The following is a 23,858-nucleotide window of genomic DNA, read 5'->3' as shown; positions in this document are numbered from 1 at the left end:
ATTTTTCTTCTCTTTAAAAATACAGTAAACCTAAATATAAAACCGTCCATATGGCCATCTGGGCCGTATAGGAGGACGCTCTATAAGCAAGCAGATTAATACTGAGGAGCAAATTCATCAAGATGGCGCCTCGCTGCGCACACGACACGCTGCTCTATAATCAGTGAGGCTGAGCCGCGAACGATTGTAAGAAATTCAATGAAAATTCCGGGGCGCAATTACCAAAGTGATCAACTTTTGTAGAGGTTTTACTTTGTGCCCGAACCGTGTTGGGTTACGGCACCATTTCTAGCATCTGACTTCATTTTTCTACTATTTTTATTTATTGGGCTAAAAAAAGCCAAATTGAGAAAAATAAATATAAATGCAGATAAATAGATGAAGAGTGGCTGGTAGATGAGAGCGATAGATGGTAGGCAGATGGGTATAAAGAGATGTTGGCAGACAGATAGACATAAAAGGCAGAATTAAAGCAGCATTAGTGTAACAATAAATATGAGTGCTCCCATAACAGGTAAAGAAACTGACTTTTTTTAATTCGCCCATTAGTGTAAATTTGACAGCTACAAACAAAATCCTGAGACGTCCTCAGGCTGCGCATGTGGGGAGTACACTCCCTGACAGAAGTTATGTCGCTTATCCATGTTATGTAAATAAAAGCTTATAACCTGACGTTAAATTCATCCATTGGTTGTATAAATTATTCTTTTGAAAGCTGAAACCCTCCGAAATGTGGTTTAGGTTAAGAAAATAAATTGGCATCAATGCAGAAATATTGATCATTTAATGGACACAGAATGGTCAGATTTTGGCAAGACAAAAGTTTTGTCTCCCACAGAAAGTAATGTGATATTCAAACTAATAATTAACTTAAAATGCAAATATCTGTTGCATAACATTGGTGAATGAAGTTGTGGTGCTATTAGAGTCATATTTAATATTTTGTGTGACTTCCATCTGCTGCAGTGGAAGAGGGGCTTGCTTTGGATTTTCTAACCAACAAACGTTCCTCCTGAGCAGTTGTCTTGCGGGGTCTGCCAGACCTGGGCTTGTCAAACACAGTTCCAGTCTCTTCAAATCTTTTTTTAATTCTTTGTACTTGACACTGAGACACATTAAAGGTGCCTGCCACCTCTATAGTAGATCTGGTCTTCAGCCTCTTGATAATCCAGGCTTTGGTCGCAGGGTGGATTTTTGGCATGTTGTCAGAGCTCAAGTTGCAGTTCAAGTGAAGGTCTGGGGTGCTGGGTTTCTTTTTATACATACACTAAATAACCAATCATTTACTGAGCACAGGTGAGGATGTAAACTAGGATTGGGTGCATTATATGACCAGGTGACAAAACTTTTCTTGCCAAAATCTGACCATTTTGTGCCCATTAAATGATCAATATCTCTGCATTGATGCCAATTTATTTTCTTAACCTAAACCACATTTCGGAGGGTTTCAGCTTTCAAATGAATAATTTATACAACCAATGGATGAATTTAACATCAGGTTATAAGCTTTTATTTACATAACATGGATAAGCAACATGACTTCTGTAGAGATGAGATAATATCTTCGGCTCCCTCCGTATTCAGCAAGCTTTATCGCTTACCGAACAAGCTGCCAAGGGAACCCGGATACCTGAAGCGCTCCCTATAATGAGCTGTTCAGCGCCTGTGTGTTGGACCCTCCATGCATATGTTGTGACAGTGACACAGCCGGGACACATGCAGCAGCAGCGCCGGACGGCTGATTATCGGGAGCGCTCCAGGTATCCGGGTTCCCTCCGCAGCTTCTTCGGTAAGCGCTATAGCTTGCTGAATAAGGAGGGAGATGAAGATATTCTCTCATCTCTAGTGGGGGGTCTAATACTTATATGTGGTGTTACTAATATTCTGTATCATTATATGAAATTATAATAAGTACTAGACTCCCAAAGTGCACTGCTTGAGAATGGCCTGGATGGATGGTGTTTTAGTGAGTTTTCCTTTTCTCTGGATTAGATAAATATGATAAATATGAGAGATAGATAGATAGATAATAAATAAATAATAGATAGATAATAGATGATAGATTATAGATAGATAGATACATAATAGATAGATAGACCGAAGGACAGATAGATAGATAGATAGATAGATAATACATAGATAATATATAGATGATAAATAGATAGATATATAGATAGATGATAGATATAGATAGATAATAGATATAGATAATAGATAATAAATAGATGATAGATAGATAGATAATAGATAGATAATAGATGATGACAAAGGACAAATGAAAAGGCCACCCAAAGCGCTTAGCTAGGGGGACACACGGGGGCACAGGCCCATTCATTACTGTCTATTTTTCGTACTCTTTCCCCCCCCCTTTTTGTCCATCCATATTGGTCTCTCCCACTCCCCCCTCTTCTCTATTATTGCTGTGATTTGAATGGTACTTACCTATCTTTGAAGTCATCTACAGGTCACCAGCAACTGCCAGGAAAAAATGCGGGAAGAAGGGGCCGTTGGTTTTAGCGGGAAAAAACGTTGATTTGATTGGCTCAGGACTGAAAAGTGCGGGAAAATCAAAGGTTTATAAGGCTTTTCTTTTGCGCAATCCAGTCAGTCCGTGCGCAGCCAGAAAGAAAAGTGCCCCTCCCTCCCTCCCTAATAAATGTAAAAATTCCCGTTGCGATATTTGTTAGAAGGTATAGTCGCCCAGCTAATGCTGGGTGGACTTGGTTATTTTTAAAGGTCATATAAATTATTTGATTATTATTTATTTATTTATGAATTCTTAATGGATTTAAGCATTTGATTTTAATTGGTTATTAAAGTAGTTGTTATTGGTAACCCTTAATAAATATCGCGGCCTATTTTATCCAATGAATTTGTCTGTGTCTTTTATTTTAGTTATTTAAGTTATATATTGGTTCTATAACGAGTTGGACCTTGTGCCTCCGTGTTCTAGAAGGGTGGATGGAAGGATAGATAGACCGAAGGACAGACAGAGAGATGAGATAGATAATAGATAATACATAGATGATATATAGATAATAGATAGATAATAGAGATAATAGATAGATATTCTATAGATAGATAGATATGGGATAGATAGAGCTAAAACAAAAGTAGGGAGCACTCCAAAATAAATAGGCAATAAGTGGGGGTACATTACCGACCCATCTCAGTGGTTTTGCCTCCAGAATCAATCATCGGTCAGTTTTTCTGAAGCAGCATTGTGTACAATATGTCAGTCTATAGAAAAAGAGAATAATACATTAAATATCATCAATAAGAGAGGAAATCATTCTGATATTGGTGGCGCAATGCCATATATCGTCACATAGCGTAAAGCGCCACCTCACACCGGACACAGCAAGCGAGGAGCTGTCATCATCCCACAACATTCCTTCTGCGAGTCATTATCATCCTCAAAGCTCCTGCCTGTATGTATATAATATTGTACGGACTCCGACCCTCACGGGTAGGCTGAGGTGAGCAATGATTAAGGACACGTATCCAAACCGCATCTGCCAGACATTTTAGCCTCACAAGAGGTGGTGGGTGAAGGATGTTTGTGGATTTTAATAACTATATGAATAAATGCTTGGAATATTTTACGGGATCTTCCTGTTGCTGGAATTCTTCTCGTATCTATGTATGTAATATTGTACAGACACCGCACCTCATAGGTAGAGACAGATATTGGAGGGATATGGCCTTTATTCGACCTTATGTGATAGATATAGATATGAGTTACATTACATGGTGAACTTGTATTTATCATTTGTTTTGATTTTTTCCGCATTGTGTTCTGAATTGTTCCTTTTTATATATGTATACATTTTTTTTATTTATTTTTTTATGTGTTTGTAAAATATGGATGGTTAAAAGAAAAACTCCAAAAACCTCCACATGAAGAAATGCAAACACAAATGATGATCAAAAAATTTCAAGCAAAAAAAACAAACACATATTGTTGGACCAGGCTGTGTATCGAAAAATAAATTGTCCTTAAAAATCAATTCCATTTTTCGGGTCTTGTATGAGAGTAATGATGCATTGGGGGGAATGACATAGATGTCAGGAGGTTCTGCGGAGATCGTTACCTCCATCTTTCTAGACCTAATAGTCTAAAGGTAGAAAACCCTCTAGAATAGGATAAATCCAATAACGACTAATGTGGTGATATATGGTGGAGCGTGGTGTAACCTTCATATGTGTCCACACCTGACACCCTCTAACCCTACCAGTATGGCCACTAATGACCTCTACAGGATGTCTGGGTGACTTGCTGGCTTCTCGATAGAGGATGTGATACGGGGGATTGGCTGTGGCCGGCACACGTGTTTCTGGAGGAGGATGCTTGTACATGGCTTACACAGAATCAGCTGCGAGCATCTTACACCCAAGTGTTCTGCAGAGATGAAGCAGCTCGGCCGGAGGGGGTCCTGCATCACTCGTTGCCTCTTTCTCATCGGTTTCTGTGTCACAGGTAAGCCAGTTACAGGGGGGAGAGATGAGATGATAAGAAATCTAGGACATAAGTGGCAGCCAAGCGTGATAGTTTGTTTTTTTACTGACTCATGTTAAGATTTGACAGAAACCAATTCTACATAAGACCAGAGCCATATTCAGGGATGTACCTACAATAGGGGCAGGGGTTCCAAACTCACCCGGGCCCTGGAGCCTAATGACCTCCAAAAATCCCTTTGGCTCATATAAAAACACCATTACTATTAAAGACTTGCAATAACTGAGGGCCCCGTTGGAGTTTTGCCATTGGGGCCCATGAGCTTCAGGATACGCCACTGGCCCTATACCTCATATATCACTTATGGTGCAATTAAGGGCACAAAAGGAGCCATGACCGATTTCTAGGCTAACGTCCTCCACTTTGCACGTCCGGATCCTTGCCCTCACGGCTCGGTAGGTTGACAACGACCATCTTGCTCAGTGCAAATTTCATCCCCATTCCGTAAACCCAACCTTTAGGGTTCTTAATGGGATCGCTCCGATCGACGCTCGTGTGGGCCCGAGCCTCCACTACCTATGGGGGAATAACTTTATAGGATACTAACGAGAACTATGTAGCTCATATAGATCATTTATCGAGGGAAAAAGTATACAAAGAACCACATTTTTCAGAAAAACACTTTGTGACGAACAGCAATTTTTTAAATTCATTTTTTACATTTTTCTCTATTCTGTATTTTTGGTTCTTCTCTTTTAATTGCTCATGGTGGTCTCCAACTGGTTTTATTCTGTCTATTTTTATGGTAATAATGTTCTCTTCAGATAGCTTAAATCTATATATTGTATATGACGTTTTACAAATTTATTACAATTATTATTTATTATTATTACTATTTATTATTATTATTATTATTTTTATTATTATATTTTTATTTATAAAAAAAAAAGTTTTTACTTTTCTGACATCACATTGGGCCTTTGTTGGACGATGATTTCGATTAATTTATGATTTATTCATAGAGTAACATCATCATTAACTTTCTAATACTCAGTTACATAAATGTAATTTGCCTTTTTTTACCACTAGAACAAAAAAATATATCAAAATCACGTACACAAAACAGATGAGCGATGGAATATGCAATGAATGAATGCACAAAATACAAACATTGAGACTTTTGTAATTCTGCCACAAAAGTCTGCAAAGGAGGAATTAAAACATTTTACCGTGTTTATTTTTTCGACAGACGCAAATATATTGTTCTTATCAGTTTTTATTAAATAAAATCACAAACATTTTTACAAAAAAAATAATTACTTTTAGTTTTAGAACTTTTTTTTAATAAATATTTTCAAGAAAATTCTCTGAGTATAATATTTATTTGACTGTAAAGATCCTATCCGGACTGGGTGAAGGAGCGACCAGGAAGATTTTAAAACTTTTTCAAAAACTTCAGTCCAGTTTTAGACGTCTGTTTTGCTAAAACGAAACAGAAATTTAATTCTTTGCATATTTTATTAGTCCCGAATCGATCGCAGGGGGAAGGAAATGTTTAGTGCCTTTTTTATTTTAGTAGTATTCATATTAATGGTGTTTTTTTTAATAATTTAAGCAAAAAAAGTACGCAGATTATTGTGACAGTCTATATCCTCCTACGCTTATTAAAACTGAGGCGACTCTCAATTTGAGAGTGAAAACAAAACACCTTCCCAACAACCGGTGTTATCGTGGGGGGGGGCGATAAACAGTAGCAGCGTCTTAAAATGTAGAAAACAATTTAACACCGATGTCTCAGTTATTTTCTGTATTTTATTATATTTTATGGGTTCGATTCTTTTATTAATTGCTATATTCCCCCCTGAATGTTTAATGCTGTTTGCTAAAATTGGCCTAAAAACTGAAGAAAAAGAAAACAATAAAATCTGCAAAGTAAAAACAAAAAAGAAGAAGAAAATGAAAGGGTCATAGGATATGTGGGAACCATAGGGGTGAAGAGGAGCTTAATGTATTTATTTTTCTTTTTTTAGTCACCATCAATCATGACTAGGAGAGTAATATTTTTAATATAACGTCACCTATAACCTAAATACTATATGGTCACATAATAATAGCCAAGAAGTAGACGGGTATTTTTTTTATTTTTTTTTTACATTTTTTGTTTGCTTGAATCACTCAATAAAAATAAAAAGAATTTTACTATTTAGACACGATTTTTCAGGCCACTCGTGACCCGACCAATGAGACCGATCAAAAGCGAGCATAGATGATCAGACAATATATTAATATTTGGCTTAGAATTTCCAATTTTGTGAAAAGTGGTTTAACATGTGGCTTTTGGGAGAACTTTATGGCGGCATTTGGAGTGCCCGTGATTTCGAAAAATAAAATTGTGCCGCTGTGTCGGCTTTTCCTTGTGCATGAGGCCTAAATACGGTAAACGGAAGAGTTGGAAATGTTGAATGTCACCACATCCTCATTATTCTATATTGTTTGATATGGACTTTGGCACAGCTTTTGTGCCAAAATATGCATCAAACCTGACCTCAATTTGCGCCCCATGCTTATGGTGACCAAGGTTCCTGCAACTTTGGTAACATTCAGTTGATTGAAATCTAGCAGATTTCGAATCTGCTGTCGAAATAAATGGCACACTCATTTTTTGCCAATTCTGCACAGAAATCTCAACGATAAGTCCCATTGAATGGATATAATCATCTTGCGGATAAGCTGAACACTGACCGGCATATTCACAGGAGTAATCCAAGCACCAGCCCAGATTTATGCCATCATGTGTCTCGATAAGTCAAACAGCCGTAAAAATTGGACCGAGATCCAATCTCAATGCTCAGGACTGGCCGGCGGCTCTCCCGACCCAAGCGTGAAAGCTGCATATATTTCTAAGCAGCTTCCGTGCACGGGTGGGGAGAGCCGACGGCCAGTCCTGAGCATCGCAATCCCATCTCGGTCCGCAATGTCATGTGCAACATCCACTTCCAATGGAAAATTCCAAATTTGATTCTAAAACTTTGCATGAATTGGCAATATGTCGTATGAATGAGATTCTAGGAGAATGAAGGTTGTAAGTAAAGACTTTTCGGTAAACTAGAAAGCGGAGCAGATGCTCCTCACGTTGACAGATGACAATCAATCTGGGTCAGAAGTTACTTTGTAGCAAAAGATCAAAAAGTGAAAGAAAAACTGCAGTAAACACATAACAAAGGCGCAAATAAACAGCTGTGACAAAAATTGGGATACCAGGACACTGAAAAAAATATATTTTCTACCTCATTTTACTTGACATTTTTTCGGAATCTACAGGAATTAGTCTCAGAAGTATTTTTGATTTTTTTTGTTGTCCCAGAAAGTTGATAATTTTTTAGTGGAATTTGAGTTTTTTATATACTTTGCTCATTTAATGGCCATTTCCTACCTGGAATATGTTTTAATTAGAAAAAAATGGTGATCTGTTATGCCTTGAAAAAAAAAAAAAGACACTTGGGACCGTAAGTCCGAGGCTACATGGTGACTTTTTATAGCGCCACTTTCCAGTGGCTGTAGAGCTCCAGAAGCGGCCGGAAAGTTACACTATGTAATTCACTCTGCATCCCCAGCTAAAAATAACAGAAAATTGGTGTAAAGTGCTACAAAATTGCAGATAAAAAAGGACAAAAAGACAAGGAAGAAGACGCTTCAGAAAAAATACAATGTTTTCCTGAACAGTGTTCTGCTTCAATAACTATGCGGGTCCTTGTGCAGACACCCTTAGAAGTTATTATTTTTATCTGAGAGAGAAGGTTTTGGCACCAGTATCTCACATTTCCTGCAGCTGGACGCCATGTGCTCGAATGTTTACGGGAATATTTAGATATTTTAAGATGAATGTCACTTATAATGATGGCTGTAGAAATAGGTCAACTGTTAACTCGACGATCATTTGGTCAATGATTAACAGTCCTAATTTCCAAATCCTTAGGCCAGTTTCACATGGTCCAAGTACACGGTCTCCAAGTGGATCAGAAAACTCATATTAACCACCGGATCTCCCAACCTAAGCGAACTGCTTCAGATAAGCGTATGAAGCAATTAGCTCAGGTTGGAGGACATTGGGGTCAGGCCGAGTTCTACGATGTGAGAAAGGTCTATCCAGCTCAGGAGATACCCGGTGGAATGCAACTCCAACCTGACTGATCATTGTTTACTCCATAGAAAAGATCGAAGACATTTCACTCTTAATGCCGGGGTCACACTTGCAAGCGTAATGCGAGAAACTCACGAATCACTATCCGGCACTGCCGCCTGCGTTTCGAACCAGAGTGTTCCGCTGCATAGAAATACAGGCAGCCACTCACTCCGGTCCCGAGTGCCGGCGGCAGTGCCGGGTATTGAAACGAGAGACTCACGCGAGTTTCTCCCTTTACCCTCGCAAGTGTGAATCCGGCCTAACAGATCTCCTTTCCTAAAGCTTCACTGCTCTAACTATAAAGGATCCTTCATGTACGGATGTCAGAATCTCCTTTTTCTCCACTTGTATCTAATGTCCTCTCTTGATTAATCAAGAGTTGTTTCTTTATACCCAAAAAAACCTCTATAAATGTTAATAAGTTCAAAATGAAGGCGTCTCGTTATAAGACCGACCTCGCCTCCCATTTAATATTCTAGGGGTCCACTTTTAATCCCTCTCCGACCCTTGTTTATGTGAAGCCCAAAACTATTTTCCACATTTAAGATGTAATTTTAAAAAGCATTTATTTAGGTGAAATATTACATAGGGGTGGACAACCTGTGCAGCTGCACAGGGGCCCATTTCTACCTCCAAAAAAGTGGAATAGTGCATGATGATTTATTGGACTGTAAAGGGCCCAAATATTGTTCTTGCACAGGGACCAGAATGAGCATAGAAGAACGAGGATAAGGGCAGAGACAGACTGCTGTATTTCTCGTGTGAGAATCGCATCACACTGTATGGACTGGCCCGGCACCTCTTCTGACCTGAGCAAGACAGTGTGATGTATTTCTATGTAGCTGTCAAGCTCAGGTCAGGAGAGCCAACAGCCACTTTACGATGCGATTCTCGCATGAGAAATACAGCAGTTTGTCTCTGTCCTAAGAACGAGGATATAAGAACAAGAGAAGAACCTGGCTATTCTAGACACAAGTGAGAAAAGCAGCAATACTCAATGTCAGGCAGCAGCTGCGAAGCTGAAAAAGTGAAGGTTGCATAAAAAAAATACACTGGCATACACAGATAGAAGATATCTGTGTCCGCCAGTGGTATTTTTTTTTAACAACCTTCTCTTTTCCAGCTTTGCAGCTGCTGCCTGACATTGAGTATTGCTGCTTTTCTCACTTGTATCCAGAATATCCAGGTTCTTCTCTGGTTCTTCTATCCTCGTTCTTATTCCATGGTGCTCGCTACGGAACCAACACTTCTATATGTCTGTGTGTGAAATCAGAGGCATACAGCGGTACAATAAAGGCCGTAAAGCAGTAGCACTATTACGTCTTTCAATAAACACAAAGCAGCAGTAGAAAAAAAAATTCCTCCATGTAAACTTGGCCCTAATCTCTGAAATCTTGGCTAATGCTAGACACGCTAGGACCTCACTGTCTGTACAAAACATGTGTATATGTGCACACCGTGGTATATGGCCTGTGATACTTTTTAGGCTTATGTACATGGCGGTATTAGGTGAGGTTTAGGCTGCCGTCACACTAGCAGTATTTGGTCAGTATTTTACATCAGTATTTGTAAGCCAAAACCAGGAGTGGAACAATCAGAGGAAAAGTATAATAGAAACATCTGCACCACTTCTGGATTTATCACCCACTCCTCGTTTTGGCTTACAAATACTGATGTAAAATACTGACCAAATACTGCTAGTGTGACGGCAGCCTTAGACAGAGTTTTTGTAGTGTTTCATTGTAACAAATCTGCTCCAAAAATCCTCTTAAAACATATGGAAAACTCTTCCTATTCATTCCTACAAGAAATCCACGTTGCCGTTCACGTGAAGAGTTTTCTGAGCATGAAGAGGTTTTAGAATGTGTTCACATTTGTGATCTCTTTGCTCAGTTTTCAGATTGAAAAGTGAGGCAAAATTCCAAGTTTTGGAGGAGTTTTTCATGTTTGAGAAGGATTTTGAGGAGTTTCCGCCCAGTGAGTATGTGCACACAGAGTCTTTTTGTTGAGTTGTCGGAGCAAAAACTCATCAGAAACTCCAAGTTTTTGAGAAGTTTTGAGTTCTGCAGAAGGATTAGGATAAAGTCTGTGTGTGTACATAGCCAATTTCCACTCATAAACCTCAGCAAAAATACTTGGTTATGAACACATCCACTCCAAACTAGGCACTGTCCAAAGAAAAAGCTGTAAAAATGTTCCAGCAAAATCTTTGCTAAAAAATGAAGGGGTCCACGTGAAAGACTCAAAGTTTATGATTGTCTCAAAAAACTCCACATAAAAATAGTCTCAGGCTATGTGTTCTTTAAGGTGCCGGCGCATATGCCAAGGTTTTTCTAGGCGAAGCCGCATCAGAAAAAAGCCGGCAGTCTTTTTTCTTAAGCAGCTTAGTTGGTGATTTTGTTGTCGTTGGCTCGTTCTATCATTATAGTCATCTTTTTTTCTGTAAATTGAACTTTAACTGGAGAGGAGAAACCTAGTGAAAGCCACCCAAGGAATCTTAGAAAACTCTAACTTGATAGTAACCACCACCTGGACAGATGACGCGGCATCCAAATATCATAGGATACGTCTTGTGAAAAGGGACTTGTGAGAATAAATTCTTGGAAAAACTCCTGTAAACTTTTCAGAAGTTCGACACCAGCTGGCGCCACGGAGCTAAGTGCAAATCGGTCAGGTTCGGGCACTGCTGTGCGCACTCTATGCATAAGGCTCTGCCGGGTGAACAAGCCTAAGGGCGTATAACACAGACAATGATCGTATCCAAATTCTCGGACTGGCCAGCGGCTTTTCTGACCTGATCGTGACAGCTGCAAAGCAATACATGCTGTCATGCTCGGGTCAGAATAGCCGACCGGCCAGTCCAAGCATTGCGATGCAATCGTCGTCCATGTTATATGGCTGTCTAACTGCACCCTTAGGCCCAGAATCACACATTCATCTTTCACAGACTGATGCACAAACCACCCATGGCATTTCTTCACTCTATCTTCACAGCCTTAGGCCGGGATCACACATGCCCGGCCGAGTCTCGCATGTAAATACCCGGCCCTGCCACCTGCACTCCGGAGTGGAGCGTGCGGCTCCATGTATTGCTATGCGGCCACACGCTCCTCTCCGGAGTGCAGGCGGCAGGGCCGGGTATTAACATGCGAAACTCGGCCGTGTTTCTCGCATGTGTAATCCTGGCTTCACAGGCATATCAAGCCTGAGTCAGAAGACCTGCAGCCAGTCCGTGCATCATGGTCCAAACTCGGATGTAATAATGGTACCAGACCCCCTAAATAACTATTTTGTGGGGTGCTTTGCATCCTGACATCAAGCAGTATGGAAATCATGCTATTTCTATGTATATGAATTATAAATTAAATGCCACAATACAACAGTAAAAAAATAAAATATATTAATAAATATATAAAGTATTTTGGAAAAAATATATAATAATATGCTATAAAAGATAAATATTTTTTTCCATTCTAACTTAGCAGAGACTTTGCAGGGAAACCTCGCTGTTATTCTCCATGAATCATATTAAGTGACGCATATAAAGCAGAACAAGGGGCTTCCATCCATGTAGGAGTCAGAGGTAAAACAGATCTCCCCCAGCAATGACTAACACCGAGCTCTGAGCTCTCACTTTCTATACCGGCAATCAATGGAGGTGTTAACCGTGTTACAGTATCTCCTATGTACCCTACTTTAGAACATAACTTTATTATTTTAGTGCCTTAAAAATTTTGGCAAAAAAAAAAAATGTTTTGTGTCACCATTTTCCAAGAACCAAAACCAAATTTCACCAACAATGGAGCTATGTGAGGGATTCGGGGTGTTTTAGTGCTGAGCGTTAGTTTTTATTTGCACCATATTTGTTTACACGAGGCTTTGATTACTTTTTATTGCATTTTTTTGGGTGAAGTGAGGGTCACATATAGGTAATTTTTGCATTTTGATTTTTTCTTTATGCCATTTGTCTATTGAGTTAAATTATTTTATATTTTTGTAGATAGGACCTTTACGGACAGACGAATACCAAATCTGTTTGTATTTTTATTTCTTTCTTGTATTTTTTTTTTTTTTTTTTTTAATTGGTGATAAGTTTTTGTTTTAACATTTTTTTTTTTTAGCATACACTTATTTTTTTTATTATTTCCCATAAGGGACTTGAACCTGCGGTAGCTTATTCTATATACTGCAATACCACAGTGACTGGGGGGCTGCACATTAGTGATGAGTTTCTTACAGCTATTACAATTATTTGACCCTTACGATAAATGTTGTAAAGCAAAGAAAAAAAATCGCAAAACTTTTTTTTTAACACCAGACCTCGATAAAATAATAAATAAAATAAAAAGTGATCAAAACATTTTATGCATTCCAAAATTATATCAATCAAAACATCAGCAGACCACGCAAAAAAATAAAACCCTCACACAGCTTCATTAATAGGAAGGAAAAAAGTTTGGTTCTCAGAAAACAGCCACACAAAGAAAAAAAAAGAAAATAATACAAACTTGGCATTGCCGTAATTGTATTGACATAAAAAATATCATTCTGCCAATTAATTTTTATCACAAAAAAACCCACATGTGAACAGTATCCAAATTCAATGGCAAAATTCCTTTTTTTTGCGATTAAATCAATTGTACACATTTCTCTTGTTTCCCAGTACATTATACAGTAAAAAAATAATGATGTTATTAAAAACTACAACTTATATAGTGGAAAATAGGCCCTCTGGAAGCTATGTCAATGGAAAAATTGAAAAAAAAGTTATGTGGAAGAATAAAACGAAAAAGATAAAAAAACAAAAAAATGGCTTCTGTGGGGGAAGGGATAAATTTAAGACCTGATTTGTTTTAAGTTGTGGCAAAAGATTGCAATATATACAGAGCACTCATCATTGTCTCTTCTGGAGGTTAGCCTATGGCTGGGCATAGCAGAGCCAAGATGTAACGAAGGAGGTCTACATCAGCAGAGCCGTGCAGCTCAGTAATTGGAGGCCAGGGCAGCAGCGGAGAACCGGCTCTGGAACCGACGAAGGGGAATACCAGCTCTTTGTGCTGAGTTTTTGGAGCAGAAGCTTTCCAAAATCCTTCCCAAGAACACGAAACTCCTCAAAATTTTGGGAGATTCCACGCCAAGAACTCAGCAAAAAGAATCAGCATGGACATACCCTTAGGTCTTTTGTAACAAAGGCTCTCCAAAATCTTTAAAACCTCAAAAGTTTTTAAAACATTTGAGAGTTCCACACAGATTTTTAATGAGTTTTTGTAGCATAAACTGCGTGGGAACTCTCCAAATCTCAAAACTCCTCATAAACTTGGAGGTTCCTGCTCAGTGTTTGCTCTGAAAACAGTAAAAAAGGCTCAGCAAAAAAAAAGACATCCAAAAAGCATTTAGGAACAACTTTATGGAAAATCGTTTTAAATGGTGTTAGGATGTCTTCTACCTAAGTGCTGTAGAAGATGTCCTCAACAATTACTTTCCCCAGATGTTTTTGTGTCTGTGCCCGATAGTTAACAGCATGTGGACCATCACACTGGGCTTGTCCTTCATGTTCTCCTCGTCTTCTCTCTTCATGCAGGGGTTCATTCATTATCTGCATTACTAAGCCAAAGTCCATCACCTATGATCCAATTAGTTAATCAAGTGGTAGAAATTTCTTGTACTGTCAAGGAAGTATCCATGGAAAGTCTGGGACTTTACTGGTATCGAAAGCTCGAGAACAATGAAGACTTGGAGTTCATCGTTAGCTCAACAAGTCAATTGGGCAAAGCTTCCTACGGGAACAAAATGAAACCAGAAAAGTTCAAAATGAAAAGAACCCAATTTCAAGATTATTTCACCTTGATCATAGCCAACCTGGATCATTCCGATAGCGGTGTCTACTACTGTATGGCCGGAACATCGCTCAAACTCGAGTACGTGTTTGGAAATGGGACGTGGCTGAGGGTCGGTGAGTGATTCTTCTCTATAAATTCAGATTATACATGTCAGACCAGATCAGAGCTCTGCTCCAGTAGAAAACTTGAGTAGGGAATGCCATGAATTAGATAAGCTGGAGCATAGTGTCCCTCCGTGTCCCTGTTGAGCAACAGATTGAGAAACTGGTGCGAAACTGCCAAAAGTTGCTGAATTTTGCTTCAAATCGTTGATGAGTCGAGACCAAAGTGCCTTCCAGCTGAGAACCCCAGAGACCAGCTCCAAGCAATATAGTAGTAAGCGTTCAAGTATTTCTGTAGCGCCACCACAGGACAAATAAAGTATTACACATTCAAACTAAAGGGTTGTATGTCTGATTCAGAACAGGACAAATTTTCAGTTAGTTTGTTTTAAAAAAACAAAACAAAACAACACTTTACTGCTGAGGTTTCACTAATATTTACTGGTCCCTTATATAATATTTTGTGCTGAGTTGTGCCTTTCAAGTAGATCTTGAAGGGAATCTGTCAGTAGGATGAACTTTCCTAAACCATCTATATGGGCATGTAGGTCATAGAAAGATGAATAAAATGATACCTTGATATCTGCAATCCGATGTTGTATTCCAGAGAAATCCACATTTTTCTTAATATGTAAATGAGCTGTTAAGATCTATGGGCGGGACATAGATCTCCCTAAGAATCTGCCTCCAGATCTATCCTATCTCTCTATCTATCTGTCATGGCTGCTATATATAAGCTGCATTTCTTTTATCTTGCAGTTGATTCTCTACCTACAACAATAAAGCCAAAGACGACTAAAAAGAAGCAAGAAAATGTAAAAAAATGTAAATGCAAGAAAATCTCTAAGACATCTCTACCAGGTAAATGATAATACATAGAGATTATCTTTACTTTAGGGCAGGACTTGGAGACTTGCAATGCTCTGCAATCAGAGAATGAAGGATGGAGGTGGACATTGGGTGGTCTTAATGGGGACCCCAACCAATTAGTCAGTCTGGCACAGTGAGCGATGACATTATTTCCAGCCCCTTCCCCCTTGCCATGTTACTCTGGTTGCACTTGAACTTTTATCCTGCTTTAAGCGCCTGGAGCCATGTGTAGAACATCAGAGCTGCAGTGCAAAGCATTGTGCACGGCTTGATCCTCTGATGATGCCACCACCAGGGGGCGCGCCGGAGCTTACTGCATAGCATTCTATTACTGAGTTCTATGTCTATCTGTATGCAGTCAGCTCCTAAGCTCCCCCTAGTGGCAGCTGCAGGTAGCCAGTATCTTTGTGTCTATACCTGTGCAGCAGATTCGGAACGTTAAAACGAGAGATTATGACATTAACCAGCACAGAATTTCATTAATTTTTAGATAAATGTTGATATCACTGTAATATTCAAATGATCTGCTCTCCATCTCCTGTGACATAATCCCGCAATGCTTTCATGTTGTGCTTAGGTGTGAGCTGCAGCACGGTGGTCTGGGCCCCTCTGTCAGGATTGGCCCTCGTGCTCCTGATTGGCCTATACTTTCTGGCCTTGCATACGTACCGTAAGTCTTCTCCTGCTGTATCCATACAACACAGATCTGTGTATATATAGTGCAGTGCGGGGGATACACCGCATCCACCACCATCCAGAGGTGCCGACATAACACATTCAGATGGGTGTCAGAGTGGCGGTACAGGGGCAAAATGACCTTTTCAGACCACCAGGGATCCTAACATTAGCCCTAGACCACCAAGAACAATGACACGTACCCCTTCATTTCCATAGACCACCGGGGATACTGACAATCACCCCGGCTCTGGCCTGGACCACTTAGAGAAAAATGAAATGTAACTGGTAACACCTCTATATACAGTAGATAACACAGGATCCACCATTCACAATAGGTGATATCACAGCTCACCTCCTCCTCCTGTACAATGACTGATAACACCTCTATATACAGTAGATAACACAGGATCAACCATTCACAATAGGTGATGTCACAGCTCACCTCCTCCTCCTGTACAATGACTGATAACACCTCTATATACAGTAGATAACACAGGATCCACCATTCACAATAGGTGATGTCACAGCTCACCTCCTCCTCCTGTACAATCACTGATAACACCTCTATATACAGTAGATAACACAGGATCCACCATTCACAATAGGTGATATCACAGCTCACCTCCTCCTCCTGTACAATGACTGATAACACCTCTATATACAGTAGATAACACAGGATCCACCATTCACAATAGGTGATGTCACAGCTCACCTCCTCCTCCTGTACAATCACTGATAACACCTCTATATACAGTAGATAACACAGGATCCACCATTCACAATAGGTGATATCACAGCTCACCTCCTCCTCCTGTACAATGACTGATAACACCTCTATATACAGTAGATAACACATGATCCACCATTCACAATAGGTGATGTCACAGCTCACCTCCTCCTCCTGTACAATGACTGATAACACCTCTATATACAGTAGATAACACAGGATCCACCATTCACTATAGGTGATGTCACAGTTCACCTCCTCCTGTAAAATGACTGATAACATCTCTATATACAGTAGATAACACAGGATCCACCATTCACAATAGGTGATGTCACAGCTCACCTCCTCCTCCTGTACAATGTCTGATAACATCTCTAAATACAGTAGATAACACAGGATCCACCATTTACAATAGATGATGTCACAGCTCACCTCCTCCTCCTGTACAATGACTGATAGCAACTCTATGTACAGTAGATAACACAGGATCCACCATTCACAATAGATGATGTCACAGCTCACCTCCTCCTCCTGTACAGTGACTGATAGCACCTCTATGTACAGTAGATAACACAGGATCCACCATTCACAATAGGTGATGTCACAGCTCTCCTCCTCCTCCTGTACAATGACTGATAACACCTCTATATACAGTAGATAACACAGGATCCACCATTCACAATAGGTGATGTCACAGCTCACCTCCTCCTGTACAATGACTGATAACACCTCTATATACAGTAGATAACACAGGATCCACCATTCACATTAGGTGATATCACAGCTCACCTCCTCCTCCTGGAAAATGACTGATAACACCTCTATATACAGTAGATAACACAGGATCCACCATTCACTATAGGTGATGTCACAGCTCACCTCCTCCTCCTGTACAATGTCTGATAGCACCTCTATGTACAGTAGATAACACAGGATCCACCATTCACAATAGCTGATGTCACAGCTCACCTCCTCCTCCTGTATAATGACTGATAACACCTCTATATACAGTAGATAACACAGGATCCACCATTCACAATAGGTGATATCACAGCTCACCTCCTCCTCCTGTACAATGACTGATAACACCTCTATATACAGTAGATAACACAGGATCCACCATTCACTATAGGTGATGTCACAGCTCACCTCCTCCTCCTGTATAATGACTGATAACACCTCTATGTACAGTAGATTACACAGGATCCACCATTCACAATAGGTGATATCACAGCTCACCTCCTCCTCCTGTACAATGACTGATAACACCTCTATATACAGTAGATAACACAGGATCCACCATTCACTATAGGTGATGTCACAGCTCACCTCCTCCTCCTGTATAATGACTGATAACACCTCTATGTACAGTAGATAACACAGGATCCACCATTCACAATAGGTGATATCACAGCTCACCTCCTCCTGTACGATGACTGATAACACCTCTATATACAGTAGATAACACAGGATCCACCATTCACAATAGGTGATATCACAGCTCACCTCCTCCTCCTGTACAATGACTGATAACACCTCTATATACAGTAGATAACACAGGATCCACCATTCACAATAGGTGATGTCACAGCTCACCTCCTCCTCCTATATAATGACTGATAACACCTCTATATACAGTAGATAACACAGGATCCACCATTCACAATAAGTGATGTCACAGCTCACCTCCTCCTCCTGTACGATGACTGATAACACCTCTATATACAGTAGATAACACAGGATCCACCATTCACAATAGATGATGTCACAGCTCACCTCCTCCTCCTCCTTAGTGGCCGATGTGAAAATCACAACATATTAGAATTTTTTATGTAGATTATGATTTGTAAATTAAAAAAACAAAAATTAATTCAACCAAAAATGTTATTTAAACATTAGGCCATTTTCTGATTACACATTTAACCCCATGACATTACTAGACTCAGTATCCAAATATGAGGTCCTGTGTGTTTGGCCACAGTGTTATTTTTCCCCTTGCAGTAAGTCGTGTGTATTTCTATTGCGTCCCCCTGTAAGCCCAAGCGACAATATTACTCAGTCATATCACTATTTTCATATTATACTAATTCCTTCAGCTTTCCACAAAAAGTGGTCACACTGTCCGGACATTTAGAAATACACATAAAATCTTTATTCTCATTTGTACAAGGAAAGACTAGATGAAACTGAATGGGAGGAGACACAAATTAGATATTACAAAAAACTTTTTGACATTGAGGGTGATCAATGAGTGGAACAGGCTGCCACGAGAGGTGGTGAGTTCTCCTTCAATGGAAGTCTTCAAACAGAGTATGGACAGACATCTGTCTGGGATGGTTTAGTGAATCCTGCATTGAGCAGGGGGTTGGACCAGATGACCCAGGAGGTCCCTTCCAACTGTACCATTCCATGATTCTATGTACACTAGTGTGAAAAAGTGTTTGCCCCCTTCCCGATTTCCTATTCTTTTGCATATTTGTCACAATTAAATGCTTCAGATAACTAAACAAATTTAAATATTAGACAAAGATAACAAAAGTAATTACAGAATGCAATTTTTAAATGAAGGTCTTTATTATTAAAAATCGAAACCTACAGGGCCCTGTGTGGAAAAAGTGATTGCCACCCATCCTTCTTACAACAGAAATTAACTGTGGTTTATCACATCTTTGGGAAGCAGAGTTCAAATTGCCTAGCCACACCCAAGCCTGATTACTGCCACACTTGTTCTCAATCAAGAAATCACTTAAATAGGACCTGCCTGATAAAGTGAAGTAGACCAAAAGTTCCTCAAAAGCTAGACATCATGCTGAAATAAAAAGAAATTTAGGAACAAATAAGAAACATTTGTTAGCCAGCATAAATACATGTGGGGGCTGCCTGGTTGCTAGGGAATCCCCACATGTACTTATGCTGGCTAACAGATGTAAATCATTCAGCTGCGGCAATAAAAAAAAAATTTCCGAGCACTACAAAATACTCGGAGGACCCCGAGCATGCTCGAGAAATCTCGAGTAATGAGAATATTCGCTCATCACTAGTTATAAAGCCATTTCTCGAGTTTTGGGGCTCCAGCAAACCACAGTGAGAGAAATTATCCACAAATGGTGAAAACATGGAACAGTAGTGAACTTTCCCAGGAGTGGCCCGTCATCCAAAATTACCTCAAGAGCGCAACAACAATTCATCCAAGAGGTCACAAAAGACCTCACAACATTCAAAGAACTGCAGGCCTCACTTGCCTCAGTTAAGGTCAGTGTTCATGACTCCACCATAAGAAAGAGACTGGGCAAAAATGGCCTGCATGGCAGAGTTCCAAGATGAAAACCACTGCTAAGCAATAAAGACATAAAGGCTCATCTCAGTTTTTTCAATAAGTCATCTTGATAATCCCCAAGACTTTTGGAAGAATACTCTATGGACTGACAACACAAAATCTGAACTTTTTGGAAGGTGTATGTCCCACTACATAAACACTTCATAAAAGGAATATCATACCAACAGTAAAATATGGTGGTGGTACTGTGATGGTCTGGGACTGTTTTGCTGCTTCAGGACCTGAAAGACTTGCTGGTAAATGGAACCATAAATTCTGCTGTCTACCAAAAAAATCCGGAAGGAGAATGTCCGGCCATCTGTTAGTGACCTCAAGCTGAAGCGTACTTGGGTTATGCAGCAAGACATTATTCCAAAACACAACAGCAAGTCCGTCTCTGTGTTACGCTCATGCTCGGACTGTTTAGCGCGAGCATGGATTGTGGTCCCACTGTGGTCTGGACCGAGGAGAGCCTGGAGGGGAATGACTAAGTGCCTCCCCAAGACTGACCCCAGATGCACGGCAACAGACAGTGCTGCGATCCGAGGAGAGTCCAGGGTGGCATGACCAAGTGCTACACAAGGACTGACCTCGGTCACATGGCAGCTGTCTCTCATCGAGATATGGTGATGCTGGCGAACACAAATTATATACAGGCAAGCAGGTGCCGGATAGAGTTCAGACTGGATGGGCAGGAACAGTTTCATGAAGAACTGGGTCACTAGCAGGTATGACTAGAAAACAGGAATGGGTAGGTCCGAAGACAAGGACAGATACACAGAGGACAGCCAGAGCCAGACTCCTACAAGGTACTTACATTGAAATAGCAAGAGTACACGCAAACAACTAATGTTGCACAGAGGCAATAGATAAAAGATAGGTACAGGTTCAGACACTGCACGTTTTAGAGATAGGTACAGGTTTAGACACTGAAGGTTTTAGAGATAGGTATAGATTCAGACACAGGAAATTTAGAGAAAGATGCAGACTTAGATACAAACAGGTTCAGGGATTGGTCCTAATTCAGACAAGGACAGTCACAGGTTCATGGTTCAGGCCTGGATATCAGCCTCCAGAGTGGCGGAAACAGGAAAGATCAGATACAGGTACAGATTCTTGGTTCAGGCCTAGGTATTGAGCCCCCAGGGTGACAGAAACAGGAAAGATCAATGGTTTCAGGCCTGGGTATGCAGCCCCCAGAGTGGCAGAAACAGGAAAGGACCTGGCAACTCAGAAGTTGCACACACACTGAAAGAGATTATTGCTCAGGCACCTGCCAACAGGTGGAGGTGCCTTAAGTACCAAATGCCTCTCAGCAATAGTTTGGGGACACATTAGGAATGCAAACACTGTCTCTTTAAGAATCAGGAAGTGCACGCAGGGATGCCTTAAGCATGCACAGGAAGCAGAGGACCATGACCTCACTGCGCACAGCAAGCAGAGGACAAGGAGCTCGCTGCACAGCCTGGGGTGATGAGTACGTCGGTGTCCCTGCATGGTGGGGGATGGGAAGCCATGCAGGGATGCAGGCAGTGGTGTTACTCTCTAAATGGCTTAAGAAAATCAAAATTAAGACTATGGAGTGGCCAAGTCAAAGTCCTAACCTTTATCCAATTGAGATGCTGAGGAATGACCTTAAAAAGGATGATCATGCTTGGAAACCCTCCAATGTTGCTGAATTATAACAATTCTGTAAAGAAGAGTGGCCAAAATTCCTCCAGAGCGCTGTAAAAGACTCACTGTCAGTGATCTCAAATGCTGGATTGTAGTTGTTGGTGCTAAAGGCGGCCCAACCAGTTATTAGGTTTAGGGGGCAATCACTTTATCACACAGGGCCCTGTAGGTTTGGATTTCTTTTTCCCCTTTATAATAAAGACCTTAATTTATAAACTGCATTTTGTGGTTACTTGTGTTATCTTTGTCTAATATTTAACCCCTTTCTGACCTCGGACGGAATAGTACATCCGATGAAAGAACCCCTGATTTGATGCAGGCTCCAGCGGTGAGCCCGCATCAAAGATGGGATATGTCAGCTGTTTTGTACAGCTGACATGTGCCCACAATAGCGGTGGGTGGAATCGCAATCCACCCACCGCTAATAACTAGTTAAATGCCGCTGTCAAATGCTGACACTGGCATTTAACAAGCGCTTCCGGCCATCGGGCCAGAAATGTGAGCATCGCTGACCCCCGTCACGTGATCAAGGGTCAGCGGTGCATTGGCATAACAACCAGAGGTCTCCTGAAGATTTCCATGGTTGTTGATACCAGATTGCTGTGAGCGCCACCCTGTGGACGCCGCTCATAGCAATGCAGTAAATGTACTACATAGGAGCGATCTGAGCATCGCTCCTATGTAGCAGGGCCGATCAGGCTATGCCAGCTTCTAGCCTCCCATGGAGGCTATTGAAGCATGGCAAAAGTAAAAAAAAAAAGTTTTAAAAAATATGAAAAAAATGAAAAAAAATAAAAGTTCAAATCCCTTTCGCTCCTTTCAAAATAAAACAATAAAAACCTACACATATTTGGTATCGCCGAGTTCAGAATCGCCCGATCTGTCAATATAAAAAAGTATTAACCTGATCGCTAAACAACGTAGTGAGAAAAAATTAAAAACGCCAGAATTACATTTTTTTTGGTTGTCGCGACATTTCATTAAAATGCAATAACGGGCGATCAAAAGATTGTATCTGCACAAAAGTGGTATCATTTAAAACATCAGCTCGGCAGGCAAAAAATAAGCCCTCAACCGACCCCAGATCACGAAAAATGGAGACGCTCCGGGTCTTAGAAAATTGGGCTTTTTTTTGGTTTTGGTTTTTAAGCAAAGTTTGGATTTTTTTTCACCACTTAGATAAAAAGTAACCTAGACATGTTTGGTGTCTATGAACTCGTAATGACCTGGAGAATCATAATATCAGGTCAGTTTTAGTATTTATGAAACCTAGCAAAAAAGCCAAACAAAAAACAAGTGTGGGATTGCACTTTTTTGCAATTTCACCGCACCAAATTTTTTTCCCGTTTTCTAGTACACGACATGGGAAAAACAATGGTGTCGTTCAAAAGTACAACTCGTCCCACAAAAAATTAGCCCTCACATGGCCATATTAATGGAAAAAAAAAAGTTATGGTTCTAGGAAGGAAGTGAGCGAAAAACGAAAACGCTAAACTGAAAAAAGCTCCGGGGGTTAAGGGGTTACATTTGTTTGTTGACCGGAAACATTTAAGAGTGACAAACATGGAAAAGAATAGGAAATCAGGAGGGGGGCAAACACTGTTTCATGCAAGCCTATAAAAGTGGCGGCGTCACTCCTGAGGTTCATCTGTCTCCAAGAGGTTTCATTCTAGTTATCACAGCGTTTAGTGATTAGGTCACCATTAGGGGGCTCTGCTGCGCTGCTATGTAGTAGTGTTACAGAGTTGTGCACGGTTAGGCGGCATTAATATGACAGTCTGTGTTGTGATGTGTAGTAATTGTATTTTTCTGTGTTGCAGGAGTGTACCGGAGGACATACATGTACTTCAGAAAGTAGTAAGTGTTTTGTGTTTGTGGTGTCAACGTGTCGTGAGCTCGATCTGATAACTGGGCATAAAACCACAGAGAAGCCACAACGGCGACAACAAACACTGTGTATACGACCTGCTGCGTAGCATCCCGATATCATCTGCTCCCTGGTATCAGACA

The 23,858-nt window shown here is 40.4% G+C and overlaps 1 protein-coding gene and 1 long non-coding RNA gene across 2 annotated transcripts in view; one reads left to right on the top strand and one right to left on the bottom strand.

Moving 5' to 3' along the window:
• The window catches only part of LOC143792903 (uncharacterized), a 37,310-nt gene that overhangs the window by 1,911 nt on the left and 11,541 nt on the right, over window positions 1-23,858 (bottom strand). Inside the window, exon 2 of the long non-coding RNA XR_013219993.1 lies at window positions 3,165-3,240. This is a non-coding gene — a long non-coding RNA (uncharacterized LOC143792903). The remainder of the gene's footprint in view (window positions 1-3,164; window positions 3,241-23,858) is intronic.
• Window positions 4,411-23,706, top strand: CD8B (CD8 subunit beta). Its single transcript, XM_077279355.1, has 5 exons — window positions 4,411-4,480; window positions 14,224-14,595; window positions 15,343-15,444; window positions 16,031-16,123; window positions 23,669-23,706. The coding sequence occupies exons 1-5, from the start codon at window positions 4,411-4,413 to the stop codon at window positions 23,704-23,706; spliced, it is 675 nt and encodes a 224-aa protein (XP_077135470.1).

The sequence above is a fragment of the Ranitomeya variabilis genome, chromosome 1, assembly GCF_051348905.1.
Source record: "Ranitomeya variabilis isolate aRanVar5 chromosome 1, aRanVar5.hap1, whole genome shotgun sequence".
In the NCBI taxonomy this organism is placed as follows: domain Eukaryota; kingdom Metazoa; phylum Chordata; class Amphibia; order Anura; family Dendrobatidae; genus Ranitomeya; species Ranitomeya variabilis.
Note: the sequence above shows the minus strand (reverse complement) of the source record. Positions and strands in the feature narration are given on the sequence as shown.

Bases quoted from the DNA above. Each gene is read 5' to 3' on its own strand.
- CD8B (XM_077279355.1), top strand. From the start codon at position 4,411: ATGAAGCAGCTCGGCCGGAGGGGGTCCTGCATCACTCGTTGCCTCTTT. The intron at 14,596-15,342 runs GTGAGTGATTCT...TTTATCTTGCAG, and splicing joins TGGGACGTGGCTGAGGGTCG to TTGATTCTCTACCTACAACA. The intron at 15,445-16,030 runs GTAAATGATAAT...TGTTGTGCTTAG, and splicing joins CTCTAAGACATCTCTACCAG to GTGTGAGCTGCAGCACGGTG.